Source organism: Rhopalosiphum maidis, chromosome 2 (genome assembly GCF_003676215.2).
Source record: "Rhopalosiphum maidis isolate BTI-1 chromosome 2, ASM367621v3, whole genome shotgun sequence".
In the NCBI taxonomy this organism is placed as follows: domain Eukaryota; kingdom Metazoa; phylum Arthropoda; class Insecta; order Hemiptera; family Aphididae; genus Rhopalosiphum; species Rhopalosiphum maidis.
In genome coordinates this window covers 61,116,187-61,137,528 of record NC_040878.1, presented here as the reverse complement: position 1 = coordinate 61,137,528, position 21,342 = coordinate 61,116,187, and the positions used below count along the sequence as shown (strand labels likewise).

The window sequence follows — 21,342 nt, the reverse complement described above, 5'->3', positions numbered from 1 at the left end:
CATACGAATAATGATAATAATAAATAAAATTAACAAATTTTTATTTTTTTTTTTTTTACAGCGGACGCGACTCCCTCGATGATAACCAGCCACGTCGGCGGGAATCGCGGTGCACAGGTTGAAAACCCCTGGTGTATAATCTCATCATAAGGGTGTCCCGGAACGTTTGACCTCGTATATTACCCGCCTGCTAACTACAACACAACATTGTGTATACGTCATGTGCTCTTCCATCAGCCTCTCTCCTTTGAACTTTAAAACTTACTACATATTACATAACAGCGTAATACGAATAGGTAGCATATTTAACGAAAATTCCGAATTAACGTTTATCATATATCTAGTTATTTATATACCAACAGATAAGCCATATTACTATTACCTGCCTGTACAAATTGGCCATATATAATGGTTGAACAACATAAAAATAAATATTTTTTTTTATAATAATTTTTTCTATTTCACATAAGAAAACATGAATTTAAAATTTGTGCTATTAGCACAGTAAATAAATAGATAAAAAAAAAATATTATAGTTGAAACGCAAGAGAAAAAATGTAGGTCACATATTTTTGGAATTGCTCTTTATTAATTTGTATTGTATTCACGGTATTATAGACTTTTAATAAATATTTTTTTTTTCAAATAGGTACTTAAATTATGATTAATTTGGATGTTAATAACACAGTAATGATTTTCAAAAATATTAATTGAGCAATATAAAAACTTACAGAAGAAGTTAACCTAACCTAGGTATTAGCTGTTATAATCAGAATTTATTTTGCAAAAAACATATTTAATTTATTAATATATGTTATTTTATGTTTGATGAAAAAACATGATTTTTAAAAGTAACGGCATAATCGTTGATGGAAAATAGCAAATGGTGTTTTGGATTTGAAACAATGGAACCGTTTGTAAATGGCTTTAAATAAATTATTCCCCAAGGACAAATTGGTATAAGAAACTATTTTAAAACTTCTCTTTTTCCATTGCAATTATTGATATTTCCTATTATTTATATTTATTTTTATAATATTATATATATATTACTGTGTATTTATTTTGTTTAAAAAAAATAACCGTCTATATTCCATATAATTGCAGGATTGAGATTTTATCTTATACAGAAAATTTCTCTTCCCCTGTTGACGATAATATTGTATTTGCCAAACATTAATAATATTAAATATTTGAATCATAAAGCATAACAATATATCGTAAAATAAAATAATGATTTAATATTTTAATTGGTATAGTACCCATTGTGTATAATATAGTATATCATTTTATATAATAGAATCATTGTTTTGGAATTTAAAAATAATTTTAAATGTCTTATGTACATACATTTTTTCACTGAAACAATTCGCGTTAAAGAAGTTATTACAATAATGCGCATTTTTTTTTTTTTTACAGAAAAAGCATAATACTACAACATCTTCGTGACCTGTGTTATTTGTGTCCCGAGTTATTGCATGTTGTTAATGTCAATACTGTAATTATGATCTGGATTTACCGTGCGAATACCGCTGGAACAGCAGAAAGCAGTTACTTGTCTGACAGAGATGTACGGAAATATATTGTAAATTGTAATAAGCCATTTTGTCACCATTTCATTTCTATTTATTTCTCTACGACATATCTTGGCCCTCTGATAAAATTAATACACATACCTTTTATTATGATGACTGTTTTATAGGTCAGGGTTTCAAACCGAAATTATTATTATCATTCATTTGTTTTTCTATTATTTTTTCTGCTTATAAAATCTGTTCATATATGATAAATGTCAATATTTTTCACTTATTATATAATTATTTATTAATGAGTTTAATTAAATATAACACTATTATATTAACATAATTTTTTTAATCAGACTAATATACTCGTATATTATCATAATTAAAGTCGTATACAAAAATCAAAATCAAAAGGAAAATAATTCTTGTTAAATATTTTGTTCTATTAAATAATAAAGTGTGTTTTAGTTTTCGTTAACGTACATTTTTCTTTAAAGTAAACTGTGGCATCAGCTGGTTTGAAGCCCTGCTATATTATTTAGAAGAAGAATGCATATTATTTATTTCTGATGATACCTACCTAAAACAAATTTTATTGATATTATTTATTTTTTTGTCAAGACTACGTCCATCCAATGTTCTCATTGGTCTTGTTATTGATTTTGACTAAATGATTGTGAAGAGGTTGAAAATATTCCAACAACGGTTCTATTTCTATTCGTTGATGTCCAACTATTGTCTCAAATAGAAATTGCCATTTTGTCGAAGAGCCTCGCGACATGACTGATCTGTGATGTATAAAAAAAACTTGTATTTAATGAATGTAATATGTATGTATATATAAATTGCTTATTTCATTTCAATAGATATATACTTGATTATTTTTCCAACTTTTTTATAGCCACGTAGGTTGCATTCGTACAAGTGTTTGGTTTTCGCGTGTTTAGATTTGTACTCGCCACAAATCGTACATAACGCTTTGAATAGTTGAAATTCTATTATAGGTCCCAGAAAGTCCCTATTTTTACATAGCAAGCAATTAATTATTCCAATTAAAAATAATTTATTATTTATCGTATCGTATAATCGCATTGTATTATAGTATTAATGATAATATAATTATCACGTTGACGTCGTTATCATTTAATTATCATATTATCATCAAACACACAGATATACAGAATAATATTATAGTATATACTTGATATGTGGTAGTTCAATCACTTCAGCGTACGCCATACTCGGATCAAAAGGTTTATAATTGGGATTCGTACTTTTGTCCATATCCTTGGAAATGGGCGACACAACACCCTCGTATTTGAGTCTGTGGTAATACATTTAATTAGATCGGTTGAACCTAACCGGCTACATTAATTTTATGTCTTGTGGTTTTGAAAAAAAAAATGTTTCAAAATACCACTGTGTTATTTTTTTAAAAAACTTTTTAGTTGCAAAATCCATCAGTCGTTTAAAAAACCTATTAATATTTATATTAACATACATTTCTAATTTTGAATAAAATATAAATGTCGAATAAAGAACGAAATTGTTTTTGTTTTTGTATTTTATTTATATTTATTTAATAATAGTTCAGATAAAATTGATAAGAATCAAGAGTAGAGAAGTACTAAAAAGGAGCAGGCCCGATGAAAGGAGGGGGGCAACCGGGGCTATAGCCCCGGGCCCCGGACTTCAAAGAAGGCCCAGACCCGACCAAAGCAACCATATATCTGCAGTTCCTCTATTTCACCTAATTTTTACTTAAATATAATAATTAACCCACGAGCCTTTGATTATTCTCCACAGCCCCGAAAAGAAGTACCTTATTATATTAAACGAAATTGTGATGAACAAAACTTTGATATTTAATTACTCAAAGTTATGAATATAAAAATGCCGTATTCAGTACTTAAGCTCAACATTTTTAAGATGGCATTCTTCTGTTTTGGATTTAAAATCAAAATTGGTTAGTACTACTTGTTTCAAAAGAATATAATAATCTAGAAAATCAGAATACCTAAACATTATTATTTTCGCCAAAATTTAGTAATAATAAGTATACAATTTTTGTCATTAACTATAATGAAATGTATACAAATTTAATTTAGCAAGTTAAATAGAATGCCCTGTAGATGCAACAAATCGAACCAATGCAAACCGAAATAATAACAGTCGGTGACAATGGATTTTATTCAAAACGTTGACTTCGCATGAATACCCATAAACCTATGTAATCCCGTTTTACATATAATAATTATTGTACTATCCCTAGTGTGGTAATTTGTACACTTGTTTTTATATCCGTATGAATCACAAAAAAATTGTACGGTTCAAAGAAGCCGAGCTAGTCAATAAACTATAATAGAGTTTTTGATAATTAAACATACCCTATTTTCCACACTATTTGCCACTATAAAATATTTGCCGCCAATTAGAAATTTTATCAATGTTTATAAATATTGTTTTAAATATATTTTATTTTTTAACATTAATATCAACTCCATAATAGCAAACTGAGTTTCAGACGACTGATATTAATTTACTAATTTGTTAATTGTTCATTTTTTCTGCAAAATTGTAGGTATTTTCTAGTGTATAATTTAGTATTTACTATGATGAGAATGAAGTTTAGTTCAAGTACTAGTATACTAGGTTAAGAATAATGTTTAAGACTAGTTACTAATTAGTATGCTAAAGATACATGTATAATTATTATCGTGTGAAAGGGCTTTAATAACTAATGTTAAATTATAAAATCATATAATTATAAACAAAAATAAAAATATACTAGTCCCGATTTGAATGCAAAATGCATTATTTTTTCGGAAGTCCCAGGAAATATTTTCAAGTATAAAATCCATTTCATACATCAGATAATAGAAAACTTAAATTTTTATTTTACATTTTTAACTTTTTTGTATTTTTATAGATTTTTTTTTAATTTTAGGTTTTTTTTTAGTGCATATTTATACATTATGTATTTTCTTTTTTTGGTAAAGACATTTTTTCCGTCTATTTATCATTTGTCGATCGTTCCATTTATGATTTCGAAACATCGAGAACATCTTTATAGATATATCACCCTTGTGGATGATACTACTGCAGTCTACTGAGTACCTTCCCACTCTGTAATTTCCCGTTATTTATTGTACAAACATTACAATTACGCTTTTTAATAATTATAAAAAATGGCATATCTATTGTGTGATTAACGGTGATTGTGCGTTCGGTACTCAAACAAACATAGAATATAACATAAACTTAATTATAAATGTTAGTATGTTTAGAATATTTTCAGCCTCAAAAGCCATATATTTTTCAGATTTTTGTAATAAAATTAAAAAAACTAAAAACTAAAAAAACTAAATAATTTTTTAAAGACATTATTGCCATTAAAATGCATTTTTTTCTAGTTTTTGAGCATTTTAACATTTTTAATAATTATTAGAGCATTAAAACCCAGACCCTAATTATAATAAATTTACTACAGAGAGTTTCTTTTAATAATGTGAATACCTTTAAAATATAGAACAATATTTTTTTTTCATTTATAAGCATAATATAATTACAATATGAGCGAAGAGAGTCAAAAGGTACTCTGCTTAAGTTGTGGTGAACTATACTAAGCTACTATAGGTACTTTGGCTGATCAATAGTTGTAATACTTAATAATAATAAAAAAAATTATATGTTCATACACTCGATATCATGTTTCAACAATTTTTTAATAAAAAGTATTTCGTTTTAGATCATATGAAATTAAAAATGGTATAGAAGGTGGAAAAAAAATTATAAGTCAATAATCGTTTCACCGACAAACATGAAATTGAAAAAAAATTATGTCAATATAAAAATTAAGATATCAGAATAGAAAAAGAAGATAATAATTTCTAAAAAAATTAAACATTGTATACTGTATCAATGTATCTTCTTTACAGCGTCCACATGGATACGGTACATTGTTAGTGTCTATATCTATATTCTGACGCTACAGGGAAAATGTCCCTTAACGATTATGATATATAAAGCAAAGACTAAGATATAAAATATAATCATCTACATTATACATTTGTAAGCACAGAATATCGACTATCTTAGTCCACGTCATACATATTAATTTGTGTCATCGATTCTACCACCACAATTTGCCAAAATATATGATATTATACTGATTAAAAGGAGGTCCTTAACTGGTGGTTTTTGAATCCCTAGTGGGTCCGTATATGGTTACTCGGTGATATACAGAGTAGGGTTCTAGGTCACTTTGTATAATCGGATAAAAATATACAATTTCCAAATGCGGACATTTTTTACGGCCAGGTGTAGAAATGGACATTCCAGAACATGAACACTTAGTGCGGTCGGGTAAAATATTAGATTGCAGAATGCGGACTTTTAGTAATATTATATACACGTAAACATACATATAGATTATAAAGTATATTATACGAACCGTGAGAACCACGGAGATTACTAATACGATTATTATTGATATATATTATACATTGCCATATAGGTAATATTTGTCAAGTGCAATACCAAATGTAATCAAACTACCGTTTGCGTATATCGTTGAAATGAATTTTACTATAACGCGACGACTGTAATAATGACAATAACGATATTTCAACCAAAACTCGTCAAATACAGTATTGGCTGTATACTATATACTACGTACGTGTAATGAAAAAATATCCACAAATCGTATAGAACCGGTAATAACTTATAAACAAATATTTTATTTTTATAAACTAGTTTAAAACTTTTTTACTCCGACCAACTCGTTTAACTCAAATATTTACTTTTTTGCAGTACATATCACGTATTTACTATAATAAATAATAAAAAAACAATTAGACGATAAGACATTATGTGCTGTTAACAATTCTAAGAGTGATAGGAAGCAATGCGCAATCAGCAATAAAGGGAGTACAAATCAGATTCTTTCATTAATCGCACATCAATGTAATAGAAAAATAACTTATTTTTATAGGGAAATATTTTGTTCATCTATTGATGTTTAATTAAAAATACAGTTTGTTCAAAATTGGGAAATTTTGCTACTTTACGATGTACGATAAGACGTAGACGATAAAAATATATTCCTAACGAGCCTAAGAATCTTCTCTTTTTATTTTCAAATAAAGTGAAAAACTACAATGAGCGGTGAGTCAACAGATTTTTTAATTTTTGACAATAAAAATAAACATAAAATTTAAATTTTCGCAACTACTGGAAGGCTTTTTGTCTTATCTTCAACAAGTCTATGGTTTATGAATGGCACATTTAAAAGTTTCAGTATATTTATTAAATTGTAAGTTATTCACTTATACCTTATACGAGCAGAATTTTAAGGAATTGTACGAACATGTTTATACGTTTTTCTTCCTGACAAATTGGAAAATACTTATCAAGAAATGCTATTAAATATCGTTATAGCATCTGTTCGAAATGAAACTCCCCTTAAGCTTGATCGAGTAATAATAGATTTCGAGTTAGGAGTAATAAGTGTAATAAATCGATTTTTTTAATGGAGACTAGATCCAAGGTTGTTTCTATCATTTATATCAGTTTGTGTAGCGACAATTCAGCAACTTGGATTAATAAAATTATACAAAAAAAAACGAACGTATTTCAAAAAAGTATAAAATTATTACTTCAATAGTTCAATGGCATTTTCAACAAAATTTTGAACAAAATGTTAATTCATATGTGTACAAAATTTTCTAACGAGTTAATACCTTTAATTTCATACTTTGACAAAACTTATATTATTGGGAATCACAATAATGCACAGTACTCTATCTTTATTTAGAATGTAAAATACAACACAATGTCAAAATCGCATCGAACGAATAATTTTAGTGAAGGATGGAATAGTTCGTTCAACAAATTATTTGGAGCAACTAATCTGAGTTTAAGGACAATTTTACTGGCAATACAATTGGATGTGGAAATAGACTCTATAGAAGATAAAAATCTAAGACTGATGAGAAAAAATATTAAATCTATGCAACCAGCACGAACAAAAAGATATTACGAATATCGAATTTTGAAATTGCATTTATTATACAAAGTAGTTTTTAAATTTAAATTTGAAAAATGTATTTCATAAATGTAAATTACCTATTATTTATGATGACATGTTTATGTAAAAAATATTTTTATTTTACTTTTTACATTTTAATATTTTTAATATTATTTGTATATATATATATATATATATATACATAGCAAATACTTAATACTAATTACTATTTAAAGATGTATATGATAGTATAGTACAAAGTGTCTGCATTTTGCATTTTAAGCAATAGGTTGTTTACTGTGGAGAAAATATTTTTAAAATTTCTGTTGATGCTTGTATATATTTAGTTTTATAAAAACGTTTTAACTTATACTAACTTGTTATAATATATTTTTTTTAATTAATATTAATAAAAAAAAAATTGTATAGTCAATTTATTACCGATTAAGGTACATCTGAATTTAAATAGTCATCTCATCCTACGCTGTACTTAATTAATATCGTTAGTAATAAATTATAGTAATAATAATATGGATTATCTTCTAACATCGACTAGCTGTTATATGGAACTCAATTCGACGGAATGTAGGATGTAGCCATAAATACAATTCCAGATTTGGGACCAAATTGTTAAACTATTATTATAAACTACCCGTTTATAACATCGCCTCCCGTTTAAAATTCATGGACAGGTCGTTGTGATGTGTATTAGGCAAAAAGTACGTACCTTTTGCTCCACCAGAGACTGTTCATACGCTTTGGTGCGAAAAACCTCGTGCTCGTGTCTGATTGCCAAACGTCGGCCGCGTAAGCGAACGGCAGGACGGTGACCTTTTCCATGGCCAACCGCAACAGATAGATGTGCCGACTACTCGCGCTATCGTTGTATCTGTCAATGAAATCTTGATACCGTACGGACAATGTTAGGGCGTTAATCAAACCGTACACGAACGCTATGTGCCACCCAGAAGATGATACAATTTTAATTTTTTCATTTTACAGTATATTATTACAAATACTATACTTTACGCTAGACGGGTATTGTTATATTAATATAAAAGTGGTAGTGTTTGGAGTGTACGAGTACATCAGTGTACGGAATCTACAGTGGCCCTCAAGATGGGTTTTTTTTTTAAGTGTGACAAAATACACATTTACGCGCCACCAACAATAATCAATGGTCGATAACCATTATTTTTTTTTGGCTGATTTTAATAATAAGTCAATATTTAAATTGTATTAAGATCTAATTAATTATAAGCATGAAAAATAAATTCAAACGTATTGCAGTCCAGTTATTATAAAATATAAAAAATATAATCTAATTATCGATCACATAGGTAACACTATAATCAAGTTAATTAGGTTCACGTCACACACACACAAAAAGAAATCATTACAATCATCACGATTAAAATATAAAACTTCTCATCAACGGATTGGTGTCAAAATAGACTACATTCACTTTATTGATATTTTACTTCAACGATATCTCAGAGGTCACAAGATATTCGTATAATTATTAATTTTTATAGTCTGTTATTGTATATTATTTGTACATAATATAACGAAGTAGATTAAATAATCTTTAATTATAACTTGTTATTGCCTTCAAAGGAACAAGGGTAAGTAACTAATTATAGGGATGAGCCTAGAATGAGCCAGTTTTCAGAACTTTTCTATGAACTATGTTCACAAAGGAAAATAATACAATTACATTTTCAATGGTTTTTTTTCTTGAGGTGATGAGGCTGAAAGACTTAAATTTACTCACTCTTCCCTCCCCTCATTTTCGTAGATGAGCATACTGAAATAATAATAATATATCGAACCTGCAGTATATCATACTATTCCCGGACAACTACCAAGTTAGGTTAGGATAAGTTTTCACGCGTACCATGTATAATATAAATACACCTAGCCTTGTTAGAGCTATTTCTTCACCTGGGTCGGATGTTTGCTGATACGCAATTGGCTGTCTTTTGTAGGCCGCGAAATAGTGCACTAACACAAGTTGCTTATGCATGGTGTACACGTTTTCGACTGTGTCTTGAAAATCCATTATTATCCTGAAAAATACAGGCTGCGTTTTAGTAAACACTGTCATGTGTGCGTACTATATACATACAAATGGTTCGCAAGTGATGGAAAATATAATATATTGTAAATGAAAAATCCAAAAGTGAAAATAGATTCGTTCAATTTCAACATTCCATTTTAAAGGGTATTTTACAAAAATATATCTATTTAATAAGTTTCATATTATAAATGTGTAAAAGTGTGAAAATTAAAATTAAAATACGATAATTATTAATTTATTGTAATAGTAAGTATATAATATAATTTCACACGTCATTCTGTTTTCACCAGATTGATATAAGTTTATTAATAACAGATATTTAAATAAAAAAATCACCTGTAGTCATTATTTGCGTACATATCCCATGATAATGGTACGATATTGGAAAAATTTTTATTTTCTATAAATACTGAATGGGACCAAACTCTTTTTGGCACACATCCCATACCAATCGATACAAAGAATCTATTAGCTTGGTCAAACAATCGCTTTGGAGTCTGTAATAGTTTACTTAAATGTAGTTAATAATATAATATACTCCATTTATTTTTCAAATCGAACAAACATTAATACCTTGGAATTTTTTCTGTTATTTTCGTGTAAAACGAGTTCCTGAAGTATAAATGGTATCAATTTTGTCCATGGTTGACCCAATACCGAACCTGATTATTTTACGATCAAAAAACTTAATAAAAAATGCTTAAATACAAAAGTTTAGAAAAGGTCTGAATACAAATAAAACTTAATAAACATTTTTTTCAAAATTGATAATTATTATTTAAAAATTAATTATAATATTAAGATAAATGAAAAAAATATATATAAAAAAGTAATAGTAATAAAAAAATTATATAAAAAAGTAATGATAATAAAAAATATTAAAAATTATTTATTAATATTTCTAAAAAAATTATATTGTTTCTTAATATAGTTTTGAAAAACTATTATTTAAATTATATACGAGTTCAAAATAAGTTTTCACTTTAATTTTGATATATATTTGTATAAATTTCGAATATAATTAAAGTATAAACATGTGTTTTTCATTAACCATATTATGACGATTGTAGTTAGATATGCTTTAAATGTAATCGAAAATAAAAAAATTATAGTCATTGAATATCTATTATACATCCTAAAGTATTATACGCTTTATTAGTTATTACGATTTGTCTTTAATTTACTATTAGCGATGGATTTAAGTTACTGTTTTTTAGTTCTAAAATAACTATTTATGCTATATAAATAAACTAAATTTAATAAAATATTTTACCTTACACATAAATATTAATTATGTTCCTACCTTGTTGAGTGAATGGTTTTTTTTGTCGGTTATGTTTTAAAATAGGTCTATTTAAAACTGGTTAAAAAAAAAATAATACATTTTATACACTGTAGATATTATACCCGAGTTTCACTAATTAAGTTTTAAAAACTATTGTTGAAATTATATTTTAGTTTTAATTGCATATGATAAAAATTAAAGTATGTCAAAAAATAAATGTTTCGTCAAAAACATAAAATTATTTTTTAAATAAATATTTTAAGGTAGTCTATTAGGTATATATCTATAATACCTACTTTATCATGTAAAAAGAAAGTTTTTTTTTTAAGATTAAATATTTTTGCTCAAATTTAAGTTTTTTTAAATTCTTATTTGAGTGATTATAATTATGTTTTTAAGTGCTTTTTTAAGTGTTTATTTTAAAAGATTTTAAGTGTTATAAGTGCCGAGCCCTAGTTATTACAAATATTTTACTTTAACTTTCAATTATATTTTACTATTGGTCTACTGATCACTGATGGATGTATTATGTATTATATTGTATGGGTTTGAAAATTATATAGCTGACTATATTGTACATTTACAAATTTACTTACTACTTTTAATCTATCTAACCTATATAGGTACCTAATACAAGAAACCAAAAAATTCGATCAATCAGCACGTCGTGATTTTGTTGTACGAAACTCGAACGTTTGACTAATAAGTAGATGAGTATGATTTATTAAAAATTTAAATAATTACCTATTATTACAACGAATGTCAATATATATTGAAAACTTTATATGTCATAGCGCTCTCAGCATGTGCAGTAACTTATAATAGAAATTTATTTTAATCAAATATTTACATAAAATAGACTACCTATTGAAATGTCAATGCCGTGAATATATATATATATATATATATTTAAACAATTATTATGAACGAATAACAAATTGGATTACAAAATTAGTTATGTACATTTTCACAACAAATAATATTATATTATATTATATATTATGTATATATAAATCACAATAATATATACCCTTAAGACATGCACTTTATTCAATTTTAATGTTAATAGGTTTATAGAGTATCTAATTAGATTGTCAATTACAACACAACCCTTAAAGAATTTAAATTTTTTTCTTTTTGAAGTAGCTGCATTAATATTTTTCCAAAGATTAAAAGTTCACAAAAATAAATATTTATCAAGAATAAATTTAAAAAATTAAATAAATGCATAAATTTATTATTATTATTATATATATTTTAGCGTGCTCGGTTTTGTATATTTTTATCAGTTATTTTTCATATTCGAATAAAATATGTTTCATGGACTGTATATTATGCCACTTAATAATTATTGGAGTTTTAAAATAATAAATTGGTTCCATTATTTATTTATTTGTGAAGCTGATTTTTTTTTTTTTTTAATTGTATGCAAAACTGATAAACATAAAAAATACAACTTCGAATTTGAATAACATAAACTAATATAAAATCAACAAAATAAGCGTTTAGAGAATACTTTTAACATATTCAAATAAAATAACATATTTTTACTACATAATGGAATGAACAATTTAAGAAGTTAAGATAAATTAAGTTTAATGTGTGTTATAACACACATTAAACTTATTTTTCACATCGTATTATGTATACCTATCATAGATTTTTTGCCTCCAGAGTACCAAATAAATGCAATTTGCCACAAAAAACAACCCTTAAAGGTAAAATCGAAGCATTTTTACTGCCCAAAACGGTGATGGCAGACAGGAAAAAACACACACATGTCGTTTTAAAATCAATTCATTGATATCGTACCACTCAGAATCTAAAAAAAGTGCATATATTTTAATATCGTAGAACACTTCAAGTAGTAGGTATCATGTACTAATGTACTACCTATATAGTACACATATAATATTGCATAATAGGCTAAAAAATATATTTTACAAAAGAGTAAAAAAAAAACCGTCAGAAACAACAAGTAAAAAACGATGCTTCTGTTACAGTTACTTTAATAAATATAATAATATCTTTCAAATAAAATTAAGAACAGTTAATAATGCGAAGAGTGTGATAGTAGCCTATAGTTTTTTTTTCATAAAGATTCAAAGAGTTCTTTTGAGAGTGCTTACTACTTATCCAACCAACACCCCCCCCCCCTAATAAATTAGGGAAAGATAAATACCGGCACTGGCGTTTATTCTTTTATATTTTTAAAGATATTGAACAAGGCTCATAAAGGCTATTCTAAAACTTACCCAATAAATGGACTGGGATGGGACCATTAGCAGACACAGTAGCTATTCCAAATTTTTCTCTGAGAATTTTACGAACGTGCGTGTAAACATGTAAGTACAGCGGTCTTATACCTTCGTACATCTGATCGACGTTCAATTGACCTTGGTTGTACAAGTATGGTTCCATATAGTAATCAATTTCGTTAGGAAAATCTTTAAATGTAAAATAATCTTAATGAATAATAATTTATTATAATTTAAAAACAAATATAATAACATTGGTCTATATAATTGTTGTTAATCAAAATAATTTGTTTAACGTTATCATAAAAATGTGAAAAATGTTTAATGGTACACCGTACACAGTGATCAAATTCAATATTTGGATTTAAATACTAAGCTATTATGTTTCTTTTCAATATAAATTACTATTCAGCTGAGCCATATAGTTCAACATTTCGATATATTTCATATAAATATTTTTCACTGCGAAGCTGGTGTGATTATGCCAAGCTTTCCAATAGTATTTTAACTCCGCTGCATCTGATGACTTAATCATAATGACATTTATTTCTAAAAAAATGATTACAGCAAAATTAATAAACTTATACGAGTACCTAGTATTGATCTAATGTATACTCATATATTTTACATAATTGATTGTTTTTTATCTTCACTTATGGCTGTGTGTTCAATTTAATTAAAAGTATATAGGGTATATAGAAAAGTGTTTATAGTTTAAATTCATATACATATTTATTTTGTATACGATTAAAAATTAAATTATTATGTTATGTGCCACGATTTAGTAACGTAAATCATAATAATATTGTTTTAGTATATAAAATATTTAAAGAAACCTTAAAATCAGGATGAGTAGGTACAAGTTTAATGATGGTTTCTCCACAACATTATCCTAATGATTAAAGCTCCGTAACTAATAATTAACAAGAAATTCAAAACACCAAAGCCAGTTTAGGACTAAGATAGGTATATAATAATTTAATATATTATGGTTTCAGTTAACTGTACAATATATACTATATATATATTATATATATATATATATATATGTGTGTGTGTATATAATATATGAGTTATATGTTACGGCTCGCAATACTTCCTAATAAGAAAGTTAAACAACCTATCAGGAAGTCTCAAAGTTTAGTAGGTATTATAAATGCAGAACTGAATATTATAATGTAAAAATATACATTTTAAAAACGAATCGAATAAAATAACCACTACAATGAATATAAGAACTATTGATATAATATTCTATATTTATTGTTTTTATGTTATTAAAGTTGATTTAAAACAACACTGCAGTCATTACCGTCCGCTTTTATGTCACACAGATGATTAGTCTTCCGGTATTCGCAAACTGCTAATTCGTTTATCGTTGTTATTAGTTGCCTCTTCAACATTATGGTCTGCAATCAATTCCAAGACGAAATATTATAATATTACGACACTTCCGTCGGCACATACAACGTTACCCTCAATGATTTAATAGTTATTTTTTAAGTGACGGGATAATATAAATTAAAAAACTCGACCATTTTGAATTGGTGAACCTTTATGGGACTGTCGTATGTAATTATAGAAGATAAATGGACGTACTGTCTTATACTCATCCAAGTTCAGCTGACAAATACCGCGGTCGTACATAAAATACACTAAGGGCAACAGGTCTTCGTAGTTCATACTTAAAGCTACAGACATATTTTCGGCAGATGTTAAAAGTAGTTTTTGATATATAAACAATTGAATGGAAGATTTCAACTAAAAAGTAAACAATACATTACAATAATAATATATTATAAAAAATATAATATAATTTAATATTACAAGCAGCATTTATTTAATCCATCAAATATTACAAAGATATGTTTATGTGCATCCACAATATTTTTTGAACATTGAAAACGTATTTTTTAAAATAACACAAGCTACCAGTTACCTAATATGCTAATTTAATTTTATGTTTAAAATTTTACCATAAACTTTGATAATTTAGTTTACGTGCTATTGTTATACCATATAACTTATGTGATGCATTATGAGAATATCGATCTCTGTGGTATAAAAAATAACTTAACCATCATGTTTTGAGGCTATATTATAATATGGGTATATTATATGCATTTACATTCTGAACGGAAAACGACGGAAGCTATTGATTTTGCCACGATGCTGTTTTTTTCCTTTTAATAGATATCCAGGGGTAGAGTAAGTGTTCAAAACTTTTATGATAGAACTACTCGACGAGCTTTATGCAGAAGGCGAGGTAGTAGGTAGCAGGTACTCTGCGGAAGTGATTATTTTTTTATTTTTCCATGCAGTGGTATACAATATATGGATTGGTAAATTGCAAAAAAAGTACCCATAAGTGGTTTCTATCGATAAATAGACATAAAATACACAACCACGTGAGATATTTGAACTTATAAGTATACTTAAAATATAATAAATATACTGATTAATATGATTAATCATAATAATAACAATAAATATCTTATGACCGTTACTATAAAAATGAATTTCAACAAAATCGTAATGCTATTTTTCACTATTAGAAGTACCTATTACTCCAACACTCTATGCTCATATAAAACATTAAATTGAATCGTTTGCGACGTTTATTAAATATCTATTTGAAAAATGCCATGCAATATGCAAATAATATGCAGATATGCAAATTGTGTACGCAGAAATGAGTTTATTAGAAGTAAATAAAAAAACGATGGCTTTAAAAAAAAACCAACTATAATTATAATAATATTTCTACTGCGAAAAATTTAGTATTATAGGCAAACAAAATTACAGTTCAACTGTATATTGCGTATCTGAAGTTCCTTATTTTTGTTAAAATAATAAAACACCATTTATTGTCTGAATAATTCCATAATGTTACGAGTATTTCAACTACCTCTAACAGCCAATATGTGACCGAAAACTTAGTAGTTATTAAGCATGAATGGATGGTAAACTAAAAATAAAAATAATAATAACAACTTTCGGAAACTTATTTGAAACAAGCGTATAATATTATCATAAATTTCAATTTTTATTTAAGCCAATTCTCGTGGTTTTTTAACATTTGTAATGTAAAAACAAATACCTAAACATTTTATTTTGTCTTTCCTTATTTTTCATGCTATTCGTGAGTTTCGTGTGTTTAAAAAAATGTACGAATGGATAATTATTATTATATTGTTAAAGAAAACTCGTATAATATAATAAATTGTTATGTACGGCAAACTTGATAACAGTATAACACAATATATAGGCAGGCACGTAGCTAAGGGGTGGCCTGAGGTGGCCCGGCCACCCAAAATATTTACAGGCCACCCCGATGGCCACCCCATTACATTGGAATATTATTCAAATACCCAAGGCTCAAATAATTGGGTTAAAAAATTAAATATATTTTAAAATTTCTATTATCATATTTGTTATTTTTACATAATTGTCTTTCCGAACATAGTGTGACCATAGTGGTCAGATTACCAGGATATCAGAATTCGGAATAGAAGTCGTTCATTCACACCCGTCGTATTCGTCGTATTAACGACGACAATAATGCATCTATATTAATTATTATTATAAAGTCGCAAGAAATCGCATGTATTCCTATTCCAGTAAATCGGAATTTCCAATCGCGGCATGACTTGTTAGTGGGTACCTAATCTATAAATATAAATTTAATCGCCGAGGTCTAATTAACTATAACAAATATTAATATAATGTAATGTATAGTATTTTATTACAACAGCGATCAGCGAATGAGTATGTGACCCGCATAATATTATTATTCACTTTTAATTTAAACATGTAATGTTTAAAAGTAACAATAATATTGTGTCTCTATAATTCTGTACTATTTTCTTCTTTACCTAGCAATACAGCTATTATTCAGTTGACGTTTGAAGACTTGTGGTTGTGGTTGTCGCGAATTGTGATCCATGTACAGTGTATTAATTTAATAACTAATAATAGTATTTATAACTAATATAATACATTTATATCTACTCATAGTTATTTATTTTAAATTGTACGTAATTTTAAATTTTTTGCCATGAAAAGACAAATAACAATGCAAAATTATTTTTCTGCTAAGAAACTTAACAACGAGAACAAAAGTGTGGATTCTTCAGACATTATTATTCAAGGACAAGATGATATAACCAACAATCCAGGTAATAATTATGACACTACTAGTAGTACGGATAGTTATAGCTATAGCAATTCAGAATCAAATATCGGCGATTTAATTAAAGAACCGGAGCCGAATACGAAAATTAGTGTTGCTAGTTTTTTAAAAAAATGTCCGGGACCTTCAGATATTTATCAAAATTTGAACAACGAACCTACACAACCAAATTTAACATTTTATCCAAAAACTAAGTATGGTGATCGTTGGCGTCATTTTTCAAAACAATGGTTCAAATCATTTGCTTGGCTCGAATATAGTATTTTAGAAGATGCTGTCTATTGTTTTGCATGTAGAATGTTTTCAAAGCACTTTGACAATCAAACAACATTTATCAGTTTAGGATTTAAAAATTGGAAAAAGGCGACTTTCAGTGATAGTGGTTTAAAAAAACATGATAAAAGTCAAGACCATAAAAATTGTTATGTAATGTGGGTGTCTTATAAAAACATGAAAACCAAAAGTATTCCATCTGTTTCTGTTCAAATTAATGAGGGTCATTTGAAACTTATAAAAGAAAATAGAAAATACATTAAACGCACTGCTAGCGTTTTATTATATACCGGAACACAGTGTATAGCACAACGTGGTGATGACGAAAGCGTAAAAAACTTAAACCGTGGTAATTTTTTGGAACTTCTTCATTTAATAGATGAACAGTGTGAAGTTGTAGGCCAAGATGTTCCCCAAAATGCCAAATATACCAGTCCTCAAATCCAAAATGAAATGATCAGTATTTTCAATCAAATAATTTTGGACTACAAAGTTGTAATTATTTTGCTCTTATAGTTGACGAAACGAAAGATATAAGCAAGACAGAATAGTTATCAGTAGTAGTACGTTATTATATTCAAGGTTCAATATATGAAAGGTTCATGGGCTTTAAACCTGCTAAACAATTAAATGCGTCTTCCTTATTAAATTATATAAAAGAAATACTACAAAAATGTGTGGCACAAACTTACGACGGAGCAGCAATAATGAGCGGTAGATTAAATGGTGTTCAAAAATTATTTCGTGACGAAGTTCCGCAAGCAATATATGTGCATTGTTATAACCATAAACTAAATTTAGTTATTGCCGACATATGTAAATATATTAGTGATGTAAAATTATTTTTTGATTTGGTTGAAGAGATATATGTTTTTGTATCAGGTTCGGCAGTTCATTCGCTTTTTATTGAATTTTATTACACAATAAAAATTTACCAAAAAGAAAATCAAATAAAAATCACAAATTTGATGAATTTTGTTGATTTATTGGAAAAATATAAAATTGTTTTTAATGAAACATACAAGATGGTTATAATCTCTATTACAATTCCGGTATCAAGTGCAGGGTGCGAAAGGACTTTTTCTTGCCTAAGGAGACTTAAAACATACATGTGAAATAAAATGACGGATGAACGCCTATCAAATTTATCGATGATGAGCATCGAAAAGAAGATAGCAAAATCTCTGGACTTGGAAGAAGTTGTAGATAAATTTGCTATAAATCATAATAATCGAAAAATTATTTTAGTATAGACTATTTTTTTAAATTGTATTTATTTTAACATACATTTTATGTATATATTTATTATTCATATACATTATAATCATTATATATAAGGTTTATATAATATTAAGATAAAAATTATCTAATTTATTTGTTTATCAAATTTAGTTCTTTTTGTACCTAATTACACTAATTATTATATTCAGAAATTACAATTTTATTATATTATAAACAATATACCTATATATAAACATAATTCTATAAGTTTCTAATGTGGGGCCGTGGGGGGAAGTAAAACTGTTGGCCACTCAAGAAAAATATTGGCCATAACTGTGCCACCCTAATTATTTAATCCTAGCTACGTGCCTGTATATAGGACATAGGTATACAGAATACATCCACCAATTATTATTTAGTATTGACAAGGAACATATTTTAATCGAAAATAGTATAAGAGAATATTTGTGGCTTGATGAAATAGCCTGTTATGAGAAGGTACAATTGCATTAATAACTAATGTTATACATCTGTATAGTCGCGCTGTTTATCTCTTTAATTATTTTTATCGCATGTTTTATAATAATAACAATAATAATAGTAATAATAACAGGAAATACAAACGAGAAGCGCATTTTATTCGTTTCATTTTATTCAAGCGTTTGCAAAATATTAATAATTTAACTCGACGTCAAATCATTGCTGGCAGCGGATTTTACACTGTTTTTATTCTACTTTGCACGTCATGTCAAAAAGACATTTCTAAGAGTTTTTAAATTAAAAAAAAAAAAAGCATAACATAGATTAATAAAGCACCATAATGCTGAACATTATTTTTATTTAAAATAATGACCTAAAATCTTCACGGATGCGCTAATAATGATACCGATTTCATTAAAAAATTTACTTCCAATATATGTAACTACAAAAATACATACCCAACACACAAATTATATTATTACATCCAATCACATAGGTATAATAGGTAGGTACATTAGATAACATACAATTATTAAATGATGTAGATGAATTACGAATTGAACAAAAGTAACGTTTAATTTTAAAAGGTTGGTACCTAACGGAAAATTATTTACAAAAGACAACATTTAATTACAAGTCACCGAATATTGTAGAAGTTTGAGTTACCCTGGAAGTTGCATCGATGTAATAGTTCTTTATCATATTATTAGTTATAACTTTGAACGGTTATATTTGTAATCAAACACACATCATGAATATACTCACGAGTTGTGATCCAATGTTTACTCAAGTTTCGAACACCAATTCATTTGATTTTAATATATTTTCTTCGTGAATATTTTATTTTATCGGAAAGTTTAGAGCCAAAATTGTAGCGAGCATATTAACATATGACAATGTTATTTAAACTCAATTTTCTCAACACGATTTATTTATTTTTTTTAACTCAAAGTTTTCGAACACAGCGACCATTCGATGTATCGTGTCATTTTTATAGAATATAGAAAACAATATCACTGTTCCTCTGCTCGTATTATGTTTTTTTAAAACTTTTAGATAGTATGGAATAATTGTTTTGTCGGGGAACTCGTTGACTCACTCCCAACACTTCAGAATTTGAACGTGAAAGCATATTGGAAGCAAACGTTTTAAACAGTCAAATGTCACATAATTTATTTACCTTGTGCTCGCCGTACACGTTACAATCGGTGTATGGTAAATCTACACTGACGGTATACGTTGCGACCGAGACGGAACGGATATAATCGACATATGTATATTTTCCGTTATTTAGCTATTGTAGTTATATTATGTGTAACGTGTAGGTACGTTAAGACGCGTCCTAATATTGCCTAGTCCCGAACAAAAATTAATAAACTTAATCTCGACAATAATCCAGACAAATGCCAAGTGTATTCGCTGTCTGATTACCGGCACGAGCATTGAAATGCCATTACGACCATTACGTATTTACGTACAGGAACTCAAATACTTTACGCAGATGAGACTTACGGCCTCGTTTTCCTGTCACTTCTGTCTTGTTCACGCGATAATTCCACTGAGCCACCGCGTACACGTTCAGCTCTTTCTTTGTGAATTGGTGCAGACAATTGACTTTATACTCGTCCAAGTTCCGTGTCGCAGTGCCGATCTATACACGACATGCGAAAAACAAAAAACAAAAAACTATATCATTTCAGTTCGTATCCGGTGTTGTGGATCGCGTACTCGCATTTTTTCGTTCGTCATCGTCCCGGCCGGTCCGTCGAACGAACGGACAGGCGGTACGAACAGATGGTAATATATTATACAAATGTTGTAGTAGTAGCAGTGAACAAAAAACGTTAATCGAAACGAGAACATTGCGCTTTTTGCAAGACGGCTATTTATAAGAAAAAATATGTTTATATTTGTACACGGAAATCAGGAATATTGTTAACCTAACGGTGATAAATAATATAAACAAACGATGTCATAGCTATATGATGCTGTTATCGTCGAC

General features: G+C 27.6%; 1 protein-coding gene across 1 annotated transcript; it reads right to left on the bottom strand.

Annotated features, from left to right (window-relative positions):
- Positions 1-2,145: 2,145 nt before the first annotated feature.
- LOC113552529 (angiotensin-converting enzyme-like) lies at positions 2,146-21,203 on the bottom strand. Its single transcript, XM_026955394.1, is given in 14 exon segments — positions 2,146-2,311; positions 2,398-2,541; positions 2,725-2,847; positions 8,279-8,504; positions 9,496-9,620; positions 9,968-10,128; positions 10,205-10,293; positions 13,172-13,363; positions 13,580-13,723; positions 14,487-14,583; positions 14,774-14,935; positions 20,853-20,864; positions 20,866-20,991; positions 21,069-21,203. Coding segments are annotated over 14 exon segments (1,902 nt in total).
- Positions 21,204-21,342: the final 139 nt, after the last annotated feature.